At 41.0% G+C, this 25,341-nt stretch overlaps 1 protein-coding gene across 8 annotated transcripts in view; it reads right to left on the bottom strand.

Annotated features, from left to right (window-relative positions):
• ttll7 (tubulin tyrosine ligase-like family, member 7) overlaps positions 1–25,341 on the bottom strand; it is a 100,600-nt gene that overhangs the window by 66,401 nt on the left and 8,858 nt on the right. For 5 of the 8 annotated variants that reach the window (XM_061684475.1, XM_061684482.1, XM_061684474.1 and 2 more), the window contains exons 3-8: positions 24,952–25,083; positions 21,745–21,866; positions 16,272–16,339; positions 14,076–14,234; positions 6,575–6,791; positions 3,674–3,838 (exon numbers count right to left, since the gene is read on the bottom strand). In XM_061684475.1, the coding sequence (XP_061540459.1) occupies positions 3,674–3,838; positions 6,575–6,791; positions 14,076–14,234; positions 16,272–16,339; positions 21,745–21,866; positions 24,952–25,083 (863 nt within the window). Of the gene's footprint in view, positions 1–3,673; positions 3,839–6,574; positions 6,792–14,075; positions 14,235–16,271; positions 16,340–21,744; positions 21,867–24,951; positions 25,084–25,341 lie in introns of those variants that run through there. The other 3 variants (XM_061684479.1, XM_061684480.1, XM_061684481.1) reach the window with 3 other exon arrangements.

Raw genomic sequence — 25,341 nt, 5'->3', positions numbered from 1 at the left:
GATCCGCACTTGTACTCACCCACTTGTGTTCTCTTCTGCTTCCCGTGCCTCCCACTTCGCTGCCCGCTCCAACTACGACGTAAAGCTCTTCCACCTCCTCATGTTCCTGCTGCGGGACCACTATCACGCCTTGGATACACAAACTCTGAGCCACTTCTTAATAAGCAATTCTCATCTACTCCCTCCACCTCAATCTGATTTTGGGTCCAGTCCAATTAAGATACGATTACGTATCACGACAGAATACTCTAGCCAACATGGACCCAGCCACACCGGAAGCGTTGAGGGAAGCGCTCGCCCACCAGGGCGCTTCATAGGCAGACAGGACAAAGCCCCCCGCGAGATCATAGACTCATGAAATACCCACACACAACAAGTATCTCTCCTGTCCTCCCAGATATACTCAAGCAACCCTCTCGTGACTATTCCTCCCGAGCCCGCAGCCTCTGACAAACCCCTCCTCCCATACAAAGAGCTTCAAGTTCCTCATCCCAAACCTTACTCTGGAGACCTAGGTTCATGTAGTCAATTTCTATTAAACTGTTCACAAGTATTCGATCTGCAACTGCTGAGTTATCCCACGCACAAATCGCTTTCATCATTAAACGTCTGCGCAGAAGAGCTCGATCACCCCGTTAAGGGTAGGAAAGACACTTGCCGCCTCCTAGCCCTCATTCAGGGTTCGAGTTCCGTGGCTTCATACTCAATAGATTTTAGGATGCTTGTGAGTGAATGTGGATGGGATAACGCCTCTTTAAAAGGGATTTTTTTTCAAAGGATTATCTGAGCAGCTCAAAGACGAGGACACTTGAGGAATTAATTTCGTTAGCCATTGAATTGGACAATCGTCTTGGAGAAAGACCTAGAGAGCGAGGGATTAGAATGCGTAGTGTAGCAACATCCGCTGGCACAGCACCTCCAGGCACTCCGCCGCACACTGAACCCCCTGCTGCCACCTCTTCACCCCCCACTGGACTGGAAAAGCCGTTGCAACTGGGAAAGACCCGTTTAGACCCCCTAGAACTTCAGTGCCACTACAATCAACGATTATGTATTTATTTTGGACAGCCAGGTCACTTCATAGCCACTTGCTCCATAAAACCAAAAGACCGGGCTCACGCCGTGGTGAGCCAAACCAACACCTCTCCCAGCTCTCCCTCCTGTATGACCGTTCCCTCGTGTATTCTTAGTCCTGATCGGAATACCCCTGTCACAGTCCTCATTGACTCCAGCGCAAATGACGATTTTATTCATGAGGGCTTGGCGTGTCAGCACCAGCTTCCCCTCAAACCCCTCCCGTTCCCTGAAAAGGTTACGGCCCTGGACGGGTGACTCATCTCCCCTGTCACCCACCAAACTGCACCGTTCACCCTGCTCATTTCCGGTAATCATCGTGAAACACTCCAGCTGTTTGTTATTCCCTCCACGGAGACTCCACTAGTCCTCGGTATTCCCTGGCTCAAGAACAAAACCCTGTCATCGATTGGACTCACCTGTCTATCATTGGTTGGAGTCCATTCTGCCACTCTCACTTTCTTCTCTCCGGCGTCCCGACCTCCAGCAAACCTCAGCCACCAGTCACTCCTATCAATCTCTCCTGGGTCCCTGAAGAATATCACGACTTCTCCCCAGTGTTCAGTAAGGATCTTGCCATCGCTCTTCCGCCCCACCACCCCTATGATTGCACCATTGACCTCCTGCCTGGTGCCCCTCTAGCCGATTATTTAACCTTTCCCGTCCTGAAAAAAAGCTATGGAGAATTATATCTGCGACTCCCTTGGCTCCAGACTCATCCGACCCTCTTCTTCCCCACTGGGGGCTGGATTCTTTTTTTGTCGAAAATAAAGATAACACTCTTCGCCCGTGCATTGACTTGCGTGGTCGCAACGACATAACAGTTAAGAATAAAGCCCCGCTGCCCCTCATTCGAACCCCTCTGCCATGCACAAATATTCACCAAGTTGGATCTGCGCAAACTTTATCATCTCATCCAGGGGGGGACGAATGGAAAACTGAGAGGGGGACGAATGGAAAACTGCCTTCAATACCCCTCTCGGACACTTTGAATAGCTGGTCATGCCTTTTGGATTAACCAACGCCCCCGCAGTCTTTCAAACCTTCATCAACGACGTCCTCCGTGTTACGCTTAACCGGTTCGTCTTTGTCTATTTAGACGACATCCTCATCTTCTCCCGCTCCCTCAAAGAACATCGCCAACATGTCCGCCAAGTCCTCCAGCGCCTACTTGGAAACTGCCTCTTTGTGAAACCTGAAAAATGCGAATTCCACCTCTCATCTGTACACTTCCTGGGATACATCATTGCCAAAGGACAACTACAACCGGACCGGCTAAAATCCAAGCAGTCTTTAACTAGCCCATTCCCTCCACCCGCAAAGAACTGCAACGTTTCCTGGGCTTTGCCAACTTCTACCGCAGATTCATCCGGGATTACAGTAAAGTGGCCGTTCCCCTCACCAGTCTCACCTCCACCAGATTTCCATTTCAGTGGACCCCGGCAGGATCTCAAGCTTTCGAACGCCTGAAGGAGCTTTTCACCAGTGCCCCCATCCTGAGACACCCTGACCCCTCCCTCCAGTTCGTTGGGGAGGTTGACGCCTCTGACACGGGAGCTGGGGCCGTCCTCTCCCAGCGGGATCCTGAAACCCAAAAACTACATCCCTGCGCCTTCTTCTCCCGTCGCCTGTCACCATCCGAACGCAATTAAGATGTAGGAAATCGTGAGCTAATAGCCATCGTCTGGGCTCTGGAAGAATGGAGGCATTGGCTGGAGGGAACTGTTTCTCCATTTATTTTATGGACTGACCACAAGAACCTCGCCTATCTCCGTTCCACCAAGCGGCTTAACCCCCGGCAAGCTCGTTGGGCCCTATTCCTCAGTTGATTCAACTTTAGCTTCTCCTTCCACCCTGGTTCTCGTAACGCCAAGCCACACACCCTCTCTCGCATTTATTCACCCCCCTCCAACTCAGTGGAACCAGACCCCATCCTTCCCTCCTCCTGCTTTGTTGGGACTGCCACATCGAACAAGTTGTTAAGAAGGCTCAGAGAACCCAACCCGATCCCAAGACTTGACCACCAGACTGTCTCTTCGTGCCCAATTCTGCCAACTCAGAAGTACTTCAGTGGGCCCATAACTTCGAACTAACCTGTCATCACCCGAATCACTTCTGGTGACCCAGTCTGGCTAAAGACATCCGAGAGTTCGTCCGAGCCTGCTCCGTCTGTGCCCAAGGTAAGGCTTTGCACCAACCCCCAGCTGGTCTGCTGCGCCCCTTACCCATTCTGAGCCGCCCTTGGTCCCACATTTCCCTGGACTTCATTATTTGGGTCCAGTCAAATTTAGATACAATTACGTATTGTGACAGTATAGGTGTTTAGATGAGCAGATGAAGTCCTTGAGTGGGCGAGTGCACCTCCAGGAAGGATGTTTTGACCGGGTTCTTCCATCAGTTAAACAAAATTCTGAAACTGTCTGAATAACTATCAGAACACATCTTGTCAAACCTTTGCTGGTCAACTTTCTGTGTTGCAGGCAGCATGTGTGCAGTATTTGTGACTGTGTGCTTCCAGATGTAAGTACATAAGCATGTTTTGCATTTCGGTGCATCTGCTGTAAATGAGAAGTTGTGTGTATATCGGCTAACCACATACAGAGACGTCACCCCAGAACTTGACCACGTCGTAGCCATTGGTGTGCAGGAACTGTGTGAACCAGCTGATGGATCTTTTGCTGCCTTTGTTCACCGTCTCATCCCGCTCAAAGTTCTCATTGTGTTTGTTGACTGAGTAGTTGGTAAGATGCATGTAGAGCTGGCTCTGAGGAGTTGAAGGTGGGAAATAAGAATGACATATTTTAGTAAAAATGTACAGTACAAATGTACAATAATGGAGGGGAAAATATTATTCTGGCCACATGTAAAAATCTTCACCAGATGGTATTTTTTTCCCCATCAATTCCATTTTAACCAGTTTGATGCTTAACACATTGAAGGAAAGCTCATTATCACAAATACAGTATTATTCTATATTTGCACTGAATGGAGAAACTGCTTTTATTTGTTATTTGTGAATGATGATTAATTATTCCAGGAGGCAGCATAGTCTATTAAAAAAACATATTTGGGATGGGCACGATAGATCCATTCATCAATTTGATTATCATCAACAAACGTGTGGATTATGTTATTTTATGTTACCAAGCTTATGTTCTGTAGTCACTACATGTCAAAGTAGTAGAGGTACGTAACATTTCACTACTCAGCAGAGGGCACAGACAATACAGGCCCAACTAGTTTGACGAGTAAAGGGGATGCAGAAGATAGTTCTGTTCTTTATTGGGTCCAACTACAAGTTAATACGAAATAAGTATGGTGTCTAACAATTTTGAACTATTGTTTACAATATTATATACCAACAACATAAACTGCAGTAAATGGTGATGATTCTACAATCAGGCAAAGTAAGGATGTCAATAAATTATTTTCCTTATAAACTGATCAAGGAAAATTGTTCTAAAGCTCCTCCCTATACAAAACAATATCTGTTATAATATATGATATAATCTTGTCTTTCAGATCCTCCCATCAGGAGTCGCCATAGTGAATCATCTTTCCAAGTTGATTGACTAACCTGATTTCACGCTCAGTTTTAACACCGGATGCCCTTTGTGATGCAACTCTCTCAATTATACAGCACTGGCGATATCCAGTGGGTGGGTGTGGGGTGACTGTCTGGGAACCTACCCACCTACTAGCTGTACGAAACACAGCAATGTGTATCACTACACTACCGGTGCCCAATCATTGTGACATATAATATGGGGAAAAAAGGCCCTGGCAATGACCAAAATGTGAAAATAAAATCAAAGACCCTCGTTCTAGACGTCCTGTGTATGAGAAGTGAGTTAAGTGTGAATTAATGCCATTGACTGTACCGTACGCAAAACTGAATCAAGTAAGAGTGATAAGAGCAATAGTGCACCATAGTTCCTATATAACATGGCTGGGATGAATCCCTGAGTGGCTGCCTATTAGTGGCACCCCTCTCTTTATAATGCATCCATGTCCTTAGCTACATGGTAATAACACGGTGACCGCAAGCCACTCTACCTCTTCATGGCTGTCTGGCAGCCACTCTCTATGGAATTAAACATCCATCTCCATGGCATGCCTGATTCTATCATGTATCACAGACTTGGTAAGACAATACGCACTGTTTTTTTTTATATGCATCGTGCTTGATAGAGGTATGTGGGCGTGTTTGTGTATGCGCACAGCACAATGGATTTAGTGGGTACAGAAACTCAAGGCGGTTGGGAATAAGGTGATATTACAATTAATGTGTGGGCATACACTGGACCTGCACATCCTACGAGTGTAAGTTGGTGTGTGTACATGTGTCATAAATATAGTCTGCTCCTCATACTACCAGTGTATTGTTGCAGTGAATTATATTACAGTGAGTTACACATACCTTCAGCTTTAGAAAATCTAGTTGTGGTCAATGTGCTCCCGCATATACTGAATATTATAGTCAAATTCTGCCTCCCCTGTATTGTACAGTATAAATTTCTTGTGTATTTATCCACAGCTCATCAAGCTGGCCCTCTGGACAGGTAATGCAGTTTTTATGATTGACAATGGAACCTCTTTGAAAGTCGTATGCACTAAAGGTTGTACAAATAGGAATTCACCTAAAAATATCTGGAATACGAGAGACTTCAGCATCTTTCAGCTTTATGAAATTTATACTTTGTGAGCATGTAAAGCAGGGATGGCCAAGTCCATTAGTGGCCAGCTGCTTGTTTTTATTTGACCCACAGCATATTCTAGAGATAACATTAAAACCAGTCACTCATCAGAACTTATTAAGGAGAATGAAAGCCAACTATAGAACATTAATCATACATCACATTTATCACAATATTGTCCGTCCACAAGCATTTTCTTTGCATTTTTGTGATGCCACCGCAGAAGAGAAGAGGAAAGAGATGAAAATGGTGAAGACCATAGGACAAAAAGTACTAAAGTGGTACATCCATCTTTGTCCTGGATGGTCAGTGCAAATATTGCTTTTAAATCAAAATGAGAATATTAGCTGGTTAGGTTTACACTTGATTGACAGAGACTCTAAATTGCCCGTCCGTAGGCATGACTGTGAGTGCGAATGGTTGTTTGTTTCTATGTGCCCTGTGATTGGCTGGCAACCAGTTCAGGGTGTATCCCGCCTCCTGCCCGATGACAGCTGGGATAGGCTCCAGCACGCCCGCGACCCAAGTGAGGAGAAGCGGCTCAGAAAATGGATGGATGGATGGATGACAGTTAAGAATGTAAAATTTGTACTTATGATATTTAAAGTTAATATAGGTTTAATGATGGCAACAGTTTACCATTAAAACAAAGTTAAGTCAGAATGTATCATAATTGAAATTTTGTTTTGAAATTAAACCAAATTAGACATCCACCAGTGCAGCGGAATGGACTTTATTCGACTTTCGAGGTTCCCCTGTGTGTCTTTTCAATGTGTATGTTTGTGTGTGGGCAAATGACTCACCAGGTTGGCCTCGCTGGGTGCATGGTACTTCTCTGTGCCCATGCGTACCAGGCCGTCATTGTAGAGGAAAATGCGAAGCGGGTCACAGGAAGTGACAAGGATGTAGATGCGCAGATCAAACTTGTAGCCCTCCATCAGGAAAGGTTTTTCCAAGTACTCCTGAACAATGAAGTGCTCCTGGGCTGGCAGCTTCTCACAGTTACGGATAAGTGAGATCCTGGATAGACAGAAGCCTTTATTAATCTTCTGGGGGGAAATTGGAGTGCTGTCAGCAGCATAATAAAATATGGCACAGTAAAGACAAAAAGATAATTAGAAAAATGATAGATGATGGCATAGAAGCGACCATGAACACCGACTGATGACATTGGCAATGTCTTATATGTGTTGGATAAAAATGGACCGAAACTGTATACACATTTTACAGCTTTCTGCACAATATGTCATCGAAAATTGCTCATGGTAATGGTTACGGGCATATACCTCAGATGTAACATTTAGCTATGTCAGTCAGTATTTTTAGTTTAGCCCCTAGATTAGCGTTACCCTTCTAATGTTATTCATGCCAATTAATAATATCAGGTTCAAGGGAGCAAAAGAGGTACTCGTATATTTTCTGAGTGTGCATGACTTTGTGTATTTACATGAAAATTGCCAGGCCTTTAGGTGTAAAAAGATTGGAAGTGTGGTGCCTTGATGGAATTCATATGACCTTCCACTGCTGTAGAACCTTCCATGAAAACTTGTTTAAATAAGTGCCCTCGGCATGATTTATGGCAAGTTTAAGAGCGATAACTTATTTGGCACAGCAGAGCATTCAGCCTTCCAAAATGGCTGCTACTTTGTTGATTACCTGGCCCTTTAAATTAATGTCAATGTACAAAAAACACACAGGTACTCTAGAAATGCTGGTTTTGCTTGAGCATCTGGAGAACATTGTAATTATCTGAAGAAAAACTCATCAAAGACCACTGCTGGTCAATGAGGTAAATATGAACAGGCCATGGGTTTCATTTCTACATTACATTCCTTCTAATTCAATTTGCTCTGGTCTCATGTGAGGGGCACTCATGCTTTATATAGTACACAGATGTGGACTAGTGTTTGTATGCATGCATTCATACAAGTGAGTGTGCACGGAATATGTGGGGCAGTGTGTATGTTTCTGTCCATGTATATGCATACAAGCTGGTGGCTTGAGGGGTCATTGTTAAACAGCCTCCGACAACCATATGTAGACTCAGCTCGACTGACCTACAACCCATCACTCATAGTTAAAGTCGACAGAGACTAAATTGGTTGCATGCGGAGCCTTGAAGCTCCCATTATGTAAGGAGGGATTATAGACACACATACACACACAAATATGTCAGAAATGTAAAGACCGTTGTGTGAATTTTGTAGCACTGAGGCAAAAGAGCAAACCCAGATATTTAATCACAACTAGTGTCCTGTGAACAATGTCTATGATTACCAAGGAGTGCAGTGTGGAACTGCAGTCATGTTGATTTACTGTTTTATTGAATGAAACTCAACAACAAGTGAAGTGAGAACCTAGGCTTCCAGTCATTATCAAGTAGTATTTTCTTCTCTTTCAGGTTAGATAGCAATGTGATGTTTTACTAAACGCTTATCAATCACACCACATTACCTTGCGTTCCAACCGAGACCGCTGCGTTAAAGGGCAGCACTTCATCTGCCCACTTATCAGCACTCCTGAGCAGAACCAAACAGGGACAAGTTGATAGGCGCCTGACCAATAATGTGAGTGGCCCTTATTGGCAGACAGCAAACTGATTGATGAGGACAGGGTTAACAGTGTTAATTAGTCAAGGAGGAGTAGCTGAGGAGAAGACGTCGTGATTGATGAGCCTGGGTGTCACATAATCATAGCCCACTCGCCCTTGCATATTTAATTTGAGACCAGAGGGGCTTTCTCCTTTTTAAGCTTTGCACACGCTGTGATTTTGTTGCCTTTATAACTTCAAACACCAACAATAACTTCATTTAGTGGGCAAACCGCAAAATAAATTACGGGGGTAGGTATAACTTAATTTCCTGCTGTGACATAACATAAGAAAAATAGAGGGAACTCTAATCTTGTGAGACTTGTGCTGTTGAGAGGTTGAGCTAAGATCAGCATCTTTCATATTCCAAATGTATTGCAGTAATTCAGTCTTAGCTGCATTTAATTCTTTAATAAATAAGCACTTAGTGCAACGTGGAGCTATATGCTCATATTACACCAGAAAGAACAAATTACAAGAGCATTAGAGGGAGAGGTGAGCACACTGAGCTATTCACACTTCAATATCCCCATCTATTGGTCCTAACGATGAATGCAAGCACTGTACAATACATCTCACATTCACCTGCCTAAAACCATTTAGCAATCACTGAGGTTTTAGCACATAGTTTGATTATTTTGGATCTAAATATTTCATTATTTCAGGGGGAAGTTTCATTTTGATCTCAATAAAAACTCTGCATATCAACTGGATCGTTTACTTGAATCAAAGTTACACGGAAATACTGTCTACACCAGTGTTTTTTAAACTGGATTCATCGGACCCCGGGAGTCTACGAACCGTAGCTTGGGAATCCGTAAAATAATTTGCAATAAATTAGGTTTTATCATTGAGGAAAATGTGCATACCTACATATAGGGACCCTGAATTAATATGTAATTTCTTTAAGTTCCTTTCTATTAAACAAGTTGTGAATATTTTGGTTGAAACACTTAAAAAAAAATAATAATAATTCCTACAACATTTAGGGGTACACATGGTAGTTGTGTTTCATTGGCATGAGAATTAAGAGGAGCACCTTTTAAAAAATGTCTCCCCTATAAAGGGGTCCCTCAACCCAAAAAGTTTGAGAAACCCTTTAGTGACTTCTACTTAAAAAAACTTTTTTTTTCAAAGTAGAAACAGGAAACTGTTCAATGTTTTAAAAAAATACTTTTTTGACAACTAAACCAAATCAGGCTTTTTTTAAATTCTATTTAGGAATGAAAACCAAAGTCAACTCTAAGTACAAACCCCTATTCCAATAAAGTTGTGTACGTTGTGTAAAACGTAAATTAAAATAGAATACAGTGATTTGCGAATCCTTTTCAACCTATAGTGCCGTGAAAAAGTACTTTGCATAGTTTCCCCCACTTTAATTTTTAAGATCATCAAAAAAATCTCAGAATATAACCCAAGTGATCTGAAAATGCTGTTTTTAAATGAATATTTTCATTTATTAAGGAAAAACAACCATTCAAAGTTACCTTGCCCTGTGTGAAAAAGTAATGGCCCCCTAAACCTAATAACTGGTTGGGCCATCCTCAGCAGCAACAACTGAAATCAAGCATTTCTATAGGTGGCAATTAGTCTTTCACATTTTGTGGAGATATTTTGGCCCACTCTTCCTTTCAGAATGGTTTGAATTCAGCAAAAATGGAGGGTTTTTGAGCATGAATGGTCTTTTTAAGGTCATGCCACTGCATTTCAATCAAATTCAAGTCTGGACTTTGACTGGGTCACTGCAAAACCTTCATTTTGTTTTTTAAGCCATTCAGAAGTTGACTTGCTGGTGTGTTTTGGATCGTTATCCTGCTGCAGAACCCAAGTGCGCTTCAGCTTGAGTCAGAAACTGATGGCTGAACATTTTCCTTCAGGATTTTCTGTTAAAGAGCAGAATTGTTGCTTGTTCTTTTTGGTCAAAAGTGGTTTTCGCCTTGGAACTCTCCCATGAATGCCCAGTCTCTTCCTTATTGTTGTGTCATGAACACTGACCTTAACTGGGACAAGGGAGGCCTGCAGTTTTTTAGAGGTTGTCCTGAGTTCCTTTGTGGCCTCCTGGATGAGTCGCTGGTGTTCTCATGAGGAAATCAGTGTTCCATGTTTTCTCCATGTGAGGATAATGGCTCTTCAAATGGTTCGCTGGAATCCTAAAGCTTAAGAAATGGCTTTTGTCACCCTTTCCAGACTGATAGATGTCAATTACTTTATTTCTCAACTCCTGGAATTACTTTGGATTGTATCATTTTTGCTTTTTTAGATCTTTTGTCCGACTTGATTTTGTCGGGACAGATTCTGTTGAAGTGACTTCTTGATTTAACAGGTCTGGAGGAAATCAGGCTTGGGTGTGATCAGTGAAAATTAACCAAAAATTGTTATGAGCCACAATTAATTCATGGTTTAACAAGGGGGGTAATTACTTTTTCACACTGAGCCAGGTAACTTTTTTCCTTAATGAATTAAATTACCATTTAAAAACACCATTTTAAGTACAATTGGGTTATATTTGCCTGATATTTACATTTGTTGATGATCTTAAACATTAAAGTGGGGAAACTATGCAGAAATATAACATATAACACATAATATAATATATTATATAATATAATATATCTTGGAACATTCCACTAGTGAACAGGTTAATTGGAAACAGGTGACTCTCATGACTGGCTATAAAGGGATCATCCCAGAGAGGCTCAGATGTTCACAAGCAAGGATGGGGTGAGGTTCACCACTTTGTGAACAACTGCATGAGCGAATAGCCCGACCATTCAAGAACAAGGTTTCTCAACATAATTGGAAGGAATTTGGGGATTTCCTCATCTACGGTCCATAATATAAACAAAGGATTCTGAGAATCTGGAGAAATCGCTGCCGATTGCTCAGGCTGCACTTTTGAAAAAAAGAAATAAATGGCATCATTGTATAAAGGAAATTGCCCCGTGGGCTCAGGAACATTGCAGAAAACCATTGTCAGTTAACAAAGTTGGTTGTTATGTCTACAAATGCAAGTAAAGACACTACCATGGAAAGCAATATCTCAGCCATATCTCAACAACACCCAGAAACGCTGCCAGTTTCTCTGGGCCGAGCTCATCTGAGATGGACAGACGCAAAGTGGAAAAGTGTGCTGTGGTCTAATGAGTCCACATGTCAAACTGTTTTTCGAAATCACGGATGTCATGTCCTTCGGGCCAAAGAGGAAAAAGGTTGCTATTAGTGCAAAGTTCAAAATCCAGCATCTGTGATGAAATGGAGGTGTGTTATTGCGCATGGCATGAGTAACTTGCACATCTGTGAAGGCACCATTAATGCTGAAAGGTACATACAGGTTTTGGAGCAACATATGCTGCCATCCAAGCAACAACTTTTATTTAATCATTATTATTTTTTGCTTATTTCAACAAGAAAATGCCAAGCCGTATTCTGCACAATACAACGGTGTGGCTTCATAGCAAAAGAGTGCGAGTACTACACTGCAGATCTGTCTCCCATTGAAAATATGTGGCACATTATGAAGCGCAAATTGAAACGAAGACCCCGGACTGTTGAGCAACTGAAGTACAAGAATGGGAAAGAATTCCACCCACAAAGCTTCAACAATTATCGTAGTGTCCTCAGTTCCCAAGCGCTTATTGAGTGTTATTAAAAGGAAAGGTGATGTAAACATGCCCCTGTCTCAGCTTTTTTGGAATGTGTTGCAAGTATCAAATTCAAAATGAGTGAATATTTTTTTCACACACAAAAAAAAAAACAAAGTTCATCAGTTTGAACATCAAATAGCTTGTCTCTGTAGTGTATTCAACTTAATATAGGTTGTAAAAGATTTGTAATTTATTGTACTCTGTTTTTATTTGCGTTTTCCACAATGTCCCAAATTGGGGTTTGTAGATGTCTTAGTTTTATTAGCAATACCAACAGAATTTCTTACTTTTCTAATGTTTTATATTTTCCTATAATAGTGAGGAGAAGTGTTACAGAAGATGGATGGATGGATGGTCAAACTATGTACATGTAATGTGGAACCTCAGGTTTACCGAAGAACCCGTTTTACGAACAATTTGGGTCACACACAAAATCTTCGTAGAAAAACTACCTCTTTTTATGTACCATTTTCAATTAGCTAGTAGTCTTGGCATGGACAAGGGGAAGGATCTATATTGTGCTTCTTCTCGCATTGCATGACCATCATCATTGATCAGTGCCTCCGCACACTCGTTCATCCAATCACAGATCAAGCAGCAGCCGCGTTGGATTTACGAATGAACGCAAAAGTAGGGAAGATGCCGGCGCCCGTGTCTCCGATGGCTCACGAAACCTTTCCTAAACAAGGGCTAAACAGTCAGAATGGCTCCTAAAAAAGAAAAACTGCTTGTGATGTTAGGAAGCACTTGACATGAACGAGCAGAAGGATCTGTGCTGTGCTTCTCATTGCATTGTTTAACCATAATTGGCTCTGTGCATCACATAATGCAAGTAAGGTACTATATCTTTTCTGTTGTTGAGGTTTTTTTGCTCTTCATTAGACTGGCAAATGAGAAAGCGCTCGCTAGTGATAGCATGAGCGAGGCAATCATCTGTGAGAAGGCGAAAATGCTGCAAGGAGACCTGCTTGTGAAAACACCAGGTCCAAGTGGTGGCGAATATGACTTTAGAGCCAGTCGATGCTGGTTTGAGAAGTTTCACAAGAGAAGTGTAATTCAGTGTTATTAGACACCGGAAGACTGCGAGTTCAAATAAACGAGATAGAAATTAATTATAGCTGAGTTTGCAATTTTTGTGGAACGTGAACGCTACCTTGCTCATCAAGTTTTAACTGCAACAAAACAGGAATATTTTTTGGGGGAAAAATATTATAATGATTAAAAGAAATGTGCAGCAAACTGAGTGATGTACAGGTATTATATGAAAAGAATTACCCTCATAAAACTGTGAAAACTGTTTCTGAAAAAAACTAATAAATCTGGCAAAAGGCAAGTTTCCCTGGGTAGGTTTGTTGTTCCGAAATCAACCAATGAATTAGAAAAGAGACAAACAAAAGAAAAAAAAAAACACCTGAATCAGAACTTCCCTGTTAATATGGAAGAAGACTCTTTCTTCAATGGAGGAGCTGTAGTCCTCCTCCCCTTACCCCCCTCCTATGTTATGTTAAAGAACAATGAACAGTATCACAGGGTCTGAAATATCCAGTATTGCATTGTAAAATGCAACTTAAAATGAAGTTTACAAACAAATTAAGGACTACTTTTAAGGACTACTACTAATTAAGGAGCGCCTGACTACTAGCAGTCAGGCGCTCTCAAAACAAAGATTGAACCGTAACTTGACAAAAAGCGCGTGGATTGATAACAGAAATGAAAACTGTGTGGCAGCAGAGGTTAACAGAAAGGCAATCGCGTGTGTCATCGAGCCATGATAAGCTCTGATTTATGGTGATTGTGACCATGGAAAACAAAGAGACCAACAATGAGATTTAGCACACCCTCTCAGCTCACATAATCAATCTGAGCATAATGCTGTTTCTATATCAGGGTCAAACACCCCTCTGTGTCTTGTTTTCTTGTGCTTGTCCTTTATTTGCTCCCCTTTCAACTTTCTCTCTCTGTCACACTGTTCTTGTTTATCTTGTCATAAAATCATTCCTTTTGCTGCCCCTCAGTCTCCCAATCGGTGTGTTTTTCAGTTGTTCTGAATTCTTCTTGCCTCTGACCTACCCGATACCCATGGCTCCATTAGCTGGTTTGACAATAAACGTCTTCTGCTTGCGTTTCCGCCGCAACTCCTTGACGTAATTTTGAAATTGCGTGTACTCAGCGGGGAAAATCCAGGTTTTGGGTACAAAGCTGTACTCTTGAGACTGGCACCTGATCATTCTGGAGAGACAAAAAATAGCTTTATTATATTACATACAGCGGAACCTCTAAAGTTGAATGCCCCTAAAGCACTAATATTGCAACATTAAGCATCTTGCGACACTTCATAAAACCGTAAATAAAACTTGATACGACATATGAAACCAGTAGTACTGCACATCGTTCATAACTATACAGTCACAAAATAACTAAATAACCCATAAGTTGAAAATAATACTAAAAGAAAATCACTCCCAGTCAAAATTATCAAAGGCAGTTTTATAGGGGTGTAATGATTCGTTTTTAGCAATGATTCAATTCGTATCACAATTCGATTCATCTTGGTTCATTTGGAACGATACAATCCGAAATGATTCACTGGCTGGAAATCAGTAACTCTTTAACCAAAAATTCATCCAGTGTGACAGTGAAAAAAATACATGCATACTGGACAGTGCAGGTAAAATGTATTAGATTATTGCTGTTTCTTCTAAGGGAATTGGTTAAAAATTAATTATCGTCATTAAATATAAAGATTTTCCTGCTCTACTTTCCTTTTATGTGTCTTATTGTGTACTGTACTGGATGTGTTTCCCAATGGACTGAGTCCACTTAATAAAATTTACTGATTGATTGATTGTATTTCTTTACAATAAAACAAAGGTGAAAACAGCAACTTATTGTTATTTATGTTATTTCAGATGATTTTATTGTTGTGCCATTTCTTTCTCCGAGAAAACAGATGTTTAATCGGTGTTAGAACTATGAGACACTCCTTAGAAAAATAGATAGGGGTTCCAAGCAGGATACAATGTTTGAGAATCCCTTTTCTAAACAGTTCAAACGTAATGGCTAGAAACAAAGCAATCTTTGAGGAATCTTGTTAGTAATAAATAGAGAGCGAAAATAAATGAATAAACCTGCTCTTTGTAGCACAAAGGTGAGCCTTAAACAGCGGCCAGTAGTTGACATTGTCGCTGGTTCTCCTCTATTGCGCCTGAGTTTCCGCTTGGGGGTACTTTGCTATCGTTGTTGGCGGCTAGCGAGTTAAGCTACGCTAACCAGCTTGAAAGGCTTTCAAAGTGCACTGCAATTTGCCGCTAGTCACACATGCATCGTTAATGGTCATTTCTCATTAGCCTCCTCCTCATCTGCAATCCATCAGACAGATGGACGTCTTTAAAAAAATGCTTAAAAAACAACACACACACATACTGTGGTGTCTCGTCCAAGCACAAAGGGTACTACGGAAAGGAGTAACTAGATGTAAGACATAGAAAAGGAAACAAAGACGAAAAGAGATGAAGAAGAAAGTAGCTTTGACAGTGCTAACTGCAGTGTGCTAACTGAAAAATCAACCAAAGTAAAAGAGAAATTAAAAGGTTTTTTCTTGGAACGACAACACATACACACCTCCTTAGAAAGCCTGCTGTGCATAAATCCAGTCTGTTATTTCCTAGTATCAATACAATCGATTTATTACCTTTTAAAATCATTAAAATCAATAGATTTGCATCCAGAAGGCTAACTCGCCGAGCACAGATTAATCCTGTTGGATCGTAGGAATATAAATCGATACATCGATATAACGTATGAATCGTTACACCACTGTATGAAGTTTATCTGAGGTGATTGACCGTGCCTTAAAAGTAGTAATTATGAATTTGACAATTGTAATCAAAGATTGCAGGTCGGGGTTTTTTGCATTTTATTTTAACAGTGGCTAAACACTCTTTACTCTTGTTTGTATGTACCAGTAATGTTCAGATGTTACTTAAAAGATTGTTTGTCAAGATTTTAGCATAACCACCAGGAAAAGATCAATTAATCTTTTTTTTTTTTTTGGGGGGGGGGTGTTTGTTTCATTATTACCTATGTGCACAAATTGAATGAATCAGAGGTCCACCCTTAAACTTGTGTTCAACCTTACAGTTTCCACTGTATTGCATTTTGTATTTTAAAAGATTCACTAGGATCCTGATTTTAATTATTTGTAAGAAGAACTTGCTAAACACTGAGGTTTGAAATGGAAAGGCACGAATCCATGGACAAACTTACTTTGACATGTTTCTTGCTAAGCAGTCTTTGCGGCAAATTTCACCCATACCCGGAAAATGGTTAATTCTCTACAGAGGGACAGAGAGACATAATAACGTTGTTAGGGCCATTACACTACTCAATTCCACCCGCCCCTTCTGGAAAATGAGCACATTAGAGAGTGCAACCTGAAGTGAGCTTACAATGTTCTGACATTTATGCCCAATTACGAACTTAAAACAAAAAGGTGACGCTGAGACATTTCACAACCCTTATTTAGTTTACAATGTTTTTCAGACTTTAAAGGTTGGGGAGGGAAGAGGCAAGGAAAAAAAAAAAAAAAGATCAATCTCGGCTCTGAGGGGCCGAGGTAATTGGTTCTGCATCGTAAGCTCCTGCAGTGACAGCTGAATGAATGGCTTTAAATGCACCAAAAGTGGGGGTGGGGGGTAAAGGAAAATCTTTTTTTTTTTTTTTTTTTTTGACCAAATGAGTCTGAAGAGGGGTGTTAATTAGGCTCATATGAACTTAAATTTGAAAGCAAACTCACATAGTACATTCCTCAAAGGGGAAAAAAGAGAAAGGAAAAATAAAAAAAGAATGCAGAGTGTAAAAAGGATATGTGATTATTATCCCAAGGAGACAGATGTAATTAGGCATTCGGAAGAAATCGTGCAATTATGGCAATTCTGCAAGACGATGCAATTTGTGAGAGGAAATCAAAAGCAATTGTGGAGGGACTTCACTTGACATACTGTACCACAGCACAAAAAGGTGCTAGTGATATCAATGTACAACATACTGTATTATAAGTACTGGTGGATGCATCAGCCACATAATGAGATGCCAAGTAATACACTGTAGTTTACACCACACAGACCCTTTACTGCCCACAGCATATAGAGACTGGTCTAAGAGTCAATTGGTCATTAATGACTAGGGGTGGGAATTAGATTTTATCAACATTAATTCCGTTGTCGATTCTGTTTATCGAACCTATACCTTATCAATTCTCTTAACGATTCCTTAAGAGTTTTATAAGGAGTTGGGGAGAGTACTTTTACAGTCTATCACTCAAAACGCAACCTTCCCCTCCCCCCCAAAAAAAATTATGCCTGTATAAGACTTTCTCTAGCAAATAATGAAGCAGGGTCCGACGTTAATCCTTTTCTAATGATGGCCCTCTTGGGCCACAATGAGCCAAGTTGTGGTGGCCCTGTCAGAACCTGTACTAGCCCTGTATATTCATGATATAATATGTTAAGTTTTAATGATTATTTTGTATTTAGCATCATTGTACTGTAGTATTTGAGACCCTTTAAGAAATTATTAGTACAATTGGATTCATGGCTATGACTATGTTAAGCCCACGAAAATCACGGTATTGCAATTGCACAGATTAATAACAACAACAATGCTTTATCTACACCCTTGAAAATTAGATGATGCACCCCAAGGGGCTATCCTTGAAATAAATAAATACATAAACAAATAATGTACAATTTAAAATATATTTTTTACATAAAGGCAGTGGTCCCAAAACATTTTACCGTCACTGACCGTTTTCATGTTAATACATTTTTGGTTATTTACACCATAGAGATAAATAAACACATTATAGTATACGATATCTATCATTGACACATGCTGGCCATATGCTGTATTCTGACAAGTGTTACGACATAACGACAACGACACATCCATCCATCCATTTTCTGAGCCGCTTCTCCTCACTAGGGTCGCGGGCTTGCTGGCGCCTATCCCAGCTGTCATCGGGCAGGAGGCGGGGTACACCCTGAACTGGTTGCCAGCCAATCGCAGGGCACATAGAAACAAACAACCATTCGCACTCACAGTCATGCCTACGGGCAATTTAGAGTCTCCAATTAATGCATGTTTTTTGGGATGTGGGAGGAAACCGGAGTGCCCGGAGAAAACCCACGCAGGCACGGGGAGAACATGCAAACTCCACACAGGCGGGACCGGGGATTGAAACCCGCTCCTCAGAACTGTGAGGCTGACGCTCTAACCAGTCAGCCCAACGACACAGTGCCATAAAATGTTTTGTGTGGGTGCGCGACTTCTTACTTTTATAATCAATAAAGCGCTCGTTAGCACAGAGTTGTCCGCATATTATTGGACATAATAATCTAGCGATGACACTTCATTTCGTGTCGCTGCCCTTGTTCTTCGCAGCCATTCCGTAGTCCCGCTGCCGCCGTTAGCTTCGTTAGCCTTGGCTATTGACTTGACGCTACCAGCTGTGAGTGTCGCAGGTTTTCCTTTTGTCATCTTAACATTCTGTCTTGGATAGTATATTTCAGTGATACAAATATTTCAGTCAGAAAATGCGAAAATGGTGTGTATGTGGTATGTCAATAGGTATGTGGCGGCTGACAGCGCGCAGTGACGTTATGCTGGGAAATGAAAACATTGTTAAAGAGAGCCAGCATTGTTGAAGGTATATACTTCCCATGGAATCAATTGGACCCGGTTTTACATTGGAACCGGTTTTCGATTCCCACTCCTATTAATGATCCATCTTATTAAGGCAGGACATGGTTGCAGCTAGGTTCACTCAACAGGATAGGGGAGGTCAGATGTCAGTAACATAACTGACTAAATACTCAAGTCTGTTTATCCCTTGTTGTTTTGGCTAGTGACAAATAAAACAAGCCACATTGCTCACAATGTGTGTACAGTCTTCCTGTCGAACATCTTGTCTCCATCCACTCTTTTCGTTACAGGATTTCCCATTCCATTACCTGCCAAGCTAGATTTGTGAGGTCATTTATTCATGTCTTTAATTTTTTGGGACAGTCAAGGCAATTGTGAATGTGTGAGTCCCTTCAGTTGATCTGCTTTAAGTGATTTACAATTAATCTGCATTACTCATCTGCAATGGCTTCCTGTTCAATTCAGAATAAATTCCAAGATTCTGTTGATAATTTGTGTGAAAGTCACTTCATGACCTGCAAGAATGAATGAAAACAATTCTGTGTCAACAAAGAAGAATTAGAATATAAGGAATAAGATGGAAAATCATTTAGGCTATTAATTCTTCGAGTTTAACACCACAGCTTTGTGGTGCAGCTCTTGCAGCTCTTTTTAAATGATTAAAGGTCCCATATTTTGGCTAGTTATACCTCTATAGAGTGACTCTCTAACATGGACTTAATATAAAAGTGTCAATTTCATTTAAAAGAAAACACCTTGGTTTTGTTATATGTGTCCAGAAAAGGTCCTTCTGACAGCTGCTTCTATTTGACCCAGTTTTGTATCCGCTTTATCCATATTTGGCTAAGACCACCATTGTTTGCCTCAGTGAAGAAGACCCAACCCTCACTACTATCACAGTGTTTGTTATATTGACAGTGCTGGCTCGGGGGCAGAGAGGTAGGCAGAGATCTTCGCTAGTGACGTGGATAAGATTGAGAAATTCGAATGGCCTGATTTCAGGCCTATTGTCAGAAAAACCTCCATAACTCAGGAATGTGCGAACGATTTTAATTAATATTTCACGTTTAGATGGGCTGGCGAACGGTTCAGGGTGTATCCTGCCTCCCGCCCGAAGATAGCTGAGATAGGCTCCAGCAATCTGCGACCCGAGTGAGGATAAGCGGTAAAGAAAATGGATGGATGGATGGATTTCACGTTTACTTAAGCACCATAGAGCCAATGTAACATCCTAAATACAACCCCAATTCCAATGAAGTTGGGACGTTGTGTTAAATATAAATAAAAACAGAATACAATGATTTGCAAATCATGTTCAACCTATATTTAATTGAATACGCTACAAAGACAAGATGTTTAATTAACTTTATTGTTTTCAGCAAATAATCATTAACTTAGAATTGTATGGCTGCAACACGTTCCAAAAAAACTGGGACAGGTGGCAAAAAAGTTGAGGAATGCTCATCAAACACCTGTTTGGAACATCCCACAGGTGAACAGGCTAATTGGGAACAGGTGGGTGCCATGATTGGGTGGAAAAGGATCTTCCCTGAATTGCTCAGTCATTCATAAGCAAAGATGGGGCGAGGTTCACCTCTTTGTGAACAAGTGCATGAGAAAATAGTCGAACAGTTTAGGGACAATGTTCCTCAACGTACAATTGCAAAGAATTTAGGGATTTCATCATCTACGGTCCATATCATCAAAAGGTTCAGAGAATCTGGAGAAATCACTGCATGTAAGCGGCAAGGGCGAAAACAAACATTGAATGCTCGTGACCTTCGATCCCTCAGGCGGCAATGTATCAAAAACCGACATCAATGTTTAAAGGATATCACCACATAGGCTCAGGAACACTTCAGAAAACCAACGTCAATAAATACAGTTTGGCGCTACTCGAAACTCTACTATGCAAAGCAAAAGCCATTTATCAACAACACCCAGAAAAGTCGCCGGCTTCTCTGGGCCCGAGCTCATCAAAAGTGGAAACGTGTTCTGTGGTTCGACGAGTCCACATTTCAAATTGTTTTTGGAAATTGTGGGCGCCGTGTCTTGCGGGCCAAAGAGGAAAGGAACCATCCGGACTTTTACGGACGCAAAGTTCAAAAGCCAGCATCTCTGATGGTATGTTAGTGCCAATGGCATGGGTAACTTACACATCTGTGAAGGCACCAATAATGCTGAAAGGTACATACAGGTTTTGGCGAAACATATGCTGCCATCCAAGCAACGTCTTTTTCATGGATACCCCTGCTTATTTCAGCATGGCTTCGTAGTAAAAGAGTGCGGGAACTAGACTGGCCTGCCTGCAGTCCAGACCTGTCTCCCATTGAAAATGAGTGGCGCATTATAAAGCGGAAAAGACGACAAGGGAGACCCCGGACTGTTGAACAGCTGCAGCTATACATCAAGCAAGAATGGGAAAGAATTCCACCAACAAAGCTTCAACAATTAGTGTCCTCAGTTCCCAAAGGTTTATTGAATGTTGTTAAAAGAAAAGGTGATGTAACACAGTGGTAAACATGACCCTGTCGCAGCTTTTTTGGAATGTGTTGCAGTCATAAAATTCTAAGTAAATGATTATTTGCTAAAAACAATAAAGTTTATCAGTTTGAACATTAAATATCTTGTCTTTGTAGTGGATTCAATTAAGTATAGGTTGAACATGATTCGCAAATCATTGTATTCTGTTTTTATTTATGTTTAACACAACGTCCCAACTTCATTGGAATAGGGGTTGTACTAGAAAAAGTTGGTTTGGTAAAATACTGGGCCTTTAATTATGACTATCTCTTCCACCTTTTACTCAAAGCACCACTGGTGGAAAATCCTCCCTCAGCTTACAGATGCACACCGTTATAATGACCTATAATAGGTCTTACCATTTTCCTTGTACTGTATAAAGTACTATGATATGGTTCATATTATTCTGTTTGCCGGACAACTTCAAATAACTATAAAATATTTTTTTTGTAATATCTTTAGCCCAGCGGTTCCTAACCCCAGGATGTGCCGAGATGACCACCATGCAGAGTACCTGATAATTCCTGAGCTCAGCAATTTTCTCATGCTGTACAGACGAATCACTCCAGATGAGATTGGCAGTCTCGTCATCATCTCGTGTCTTCAGAAAGTCCATCTCATTGATGACTATGCGAACTGGTTGGAAGACACTCATATTAGAATGGAACGGAATAGGCAAAGAACGCATTTCAGTAGAGTTCCATTCCAAGAACATTTTCAAGGATGTTGATCAAAGACATGCCTACCTAATGAAATAAGCAAACAGTGTGAAGACATGACTTACATTTTTATGTAGCAGATAATTGTTTTACTAAAACGCTTGGACAGAAAGGATTCATTCATGGTAATTCAAAAGATCAAAACCTCCTAGCAATATTTACTGTTCATGAAATGGATGCAGACCAGCTGATGGTAATGCCTCCCAACAAATATATATTAATTATACGTAATGTATTCAAATCCCACTAGAAACCCCATAATATGAGAAATAGGTGGCAAGCCCATTTGGACATTAATCCAGCAACTATTCAATATTCAGTGAGTAATGAAAGATTAATAAGATCAAACAACATGACATTTTAATTAATTTCTTGAAAATCAACACAAACCTGATGCCAGCTTTCCTAATGTTGCTTGATAGCAGCACTTCAATAGGAAACTGTGACTCCATCTATCTTTTCACGCTGGTGGATGCTAACTGTGTTTTGATAACTTGAACAGGGAGGATTTACATCGCAGCAGGGCTGGGATGACAGTTACCATTAAGAGCCAAATTATAATCAATTTTGTGTCAGTCACCTCACTGAACACGTCCTGAGGCCCACAGTATACACCTCCACCTCTTTGCTGGTACCATCTTTTATCTTTCACCTATTCCATTCCCATATTCAGAAAAGGAAACAGCAAAAATGACCCATCTATTTAGCTTTTAGTGTAACTTTATCCTGGACATAGGGCATTGCTCTACCCAAGGGCCAGTGGGAGGGTCTCATCACAGAGAGTAAAATTATTCACAGCTTGATTCCCATCTACATGCTGGATCCCGACAGCCCCAGATTTCTCCTGCAATGCTGCTGACTCCTTAGTTTCCAAAGGTTGTAGTTTACTCCTGAGAACTTTGACGCCACACAATACAGCCAGCATTTTTGGAGTGCTTACTGCGCTCTTTTACCCTGTCTAAAAAACACTGACTGCCATATTAGATTACCTCAGTAATGATTTTTTGCGAGGATTGTCTCCACACAAGCAGTTTCACCAGGCTGAAAACCATCCATTATTCCATTCATTTTCTGAGCTGCTTCTCCTCACTGGGGTCGCGGGAGTGCTGGAGCCTATCCCAGCTGTCATCAGGCAGGAGGCGGGGTACACCCTGAACTGGTTGCCAGCCAATCGCAGGGCACATACAAACAAACAACCATTCGCACTCACATTTTCAATTAACCTACCATGTATGTTTTGGGAATGTGGGAGGAAACCGGAGTGCCCAGAGAAAACCCACGCAAGCACGGGGAGAACATGCAAACTCCACACAGGCGGGGTCGGGGATTGAACCCCGGTCCTCAGAACTGTGAGGCTGACGGTCTAACCAGTCATCCACCGTGCTGCCTAGGCTGAAAACCATTTAGCTTTAATTTAAGATGTTAAATGTCACCATTTCAGCAGGCTAAACAGCAATGGGCTATTTTGAGTGAGTCCAGCTTTCACAAATGTACATTCTTGTTACCTGGGTTGCCTTGTTTAACGTTTTCACTTGTGTCAATTCCAATATGTGCCAGTCTTGTAGAGGGACTAACTCAATTTACACCAATTATATGATTGAAACTATAAACTCATCTTTTGTTTTCCAGAATCAGTGCACAATTTTGTCCAAAATATTGGGCTACTTTATGATTTGTTGTTTTATTGACCTTGTACGGAACAGTTATTCAACATACTAAATGTGTAAATGGTAGTACAGATACAGGTGTTCACAAGCACATTCGTTAGGATTCCAATACATTTTAGACAGGTTCTTGCTTTTGTTTTACACCTTAAGAGGAAGTTTACTTGCCACTCTATTCTAAGGACATTTATTTGAAAGTTTTAGATTGTGTATCATACAATTGGTCTTGGATCAATTTCCACATTTCCAGTCCCTTTACATTTGACTGTCGACCAGTCCAACTAAAACCTACCTCAGTTGTGATAGCATGACAACAGGATAAATGGTACAAAAAAAAAAGGATGGCTAAATGGATGAATTCCAATAAAGAGACTGGGGCAGCAGTACTCTTTGGGCCTAGAATGTCCAATATTTGAAATTTACAGTGGGCCAAACAATATGGAGATCAGGATAGATGATTGGGGAGTTGCAAGAAATGCTAGGCTGCTTCATAAGGTAGGTAGGTATCCTTCAGCAAGACACAAAAAGGAACATCTCCATCTGTGATGTGTGATTTGATCTTTTGTAGGGTGTAATGCAGTGGTTCTGCAACATTTTACACCAATTACCACCTAATAAAATACTTAGCTTCCCAATTACCACCATCATAACCGACTTTAAAATACAATAGCATAGTTGGCCTAAGTGTTTGCCAAAAGGAAGTTTTATTCCTAAGAACTATATTTATTATTAGTGTTATTGTATTGTACTTAAAAGTTAAAGGGAAGTTTGCAGTTTTAAAAAGAACACTGACAGTAGTGTGTCAGTAAAACGATCTGTGAGAAAAAAATCATCCCTCTCTGGCCCCATCGTGTACCTCTAATTAGATTTTTAAGAAACCAGCGCACCAAAGGAAGTACAATGAATCAAAGACAGAAAGTGTTACGGACAGGATGTTTGAGAATTGCGCTCATGCACGTCAATGAGGGGTGCAGTTTATTGTTATTATTATTATTATTATTATTTATGTTCCTCAAGGAGAAATTCAACTCCCACTCTGATGTAAACGTTGTGTTGCAGATCACACATTTGCATGCATGCAAGGAGAGATTCAGACTGAAAGAGGTAGGCAAAGGGTGCTGTACCACTTGAGCTGGAATGGGAGGGACAATGCCTTGCTCAAGGGCACCTCAACTGTAGTCAACAAGCAGACTAGCTGCTATTTTTAAATTTTTGTTAGTAGTGGGACATGAACCCACATCCTCCAACTCCTAAGTCCACGTTCTCACAGACTGAGCTACTGCCACAAACACTGCTGCTCCGAAGCTTGTACGGTTAGAAACCAGTCTAAATTCATACCAATCTCATATTTGGTACCAGCAACATTGGCACTGATGATGCCCTTCTTCTTTTTGGTGTGCACCTTCCTCTTGCCATGCCCCTGGTAGGAGCCCACAGATGGCAAGTTCACGGGGGATGCTCCTCGATCCTCTAGAGGTAAAGACAGCACACATCAGTATAAGCATACAGGATGTTGTCACACTGTGCACACAAAAGTAGAAAGGCGCCTCATTTCTGCAGGGAATCACATAGTGTGGTCAAACAACATCTAGTATGTGTGTTACACTATGAGGAGGAGGAAGTCAAAAGCAAACAAGGGAATTCTGAGAACAGAGGGTTTGGAAATTGTTAGATGAGTATGAATACTTCAAATGAATGAATCAAATGTACCCTATATTTTCTTTATAT

This window comes from Phycodurus eques, chromosome 8 (genome assembly GCF_024500275.1).
Source record: "Phycodurus eques isolate BA_2022a chromosome 8, UOR_Pequ_1.1, whole genome shotgun sequence".
Taxonomy (NCBI): Eukaryota; Metazoa; Chordata; class Actinopteri; order Syngnathiformes; family Syngnathidae; genus Phycodurus; species Phycodurus eques.
This window is presented reverse-complemented; position numbering and strand designations above follow the sequence as displayed.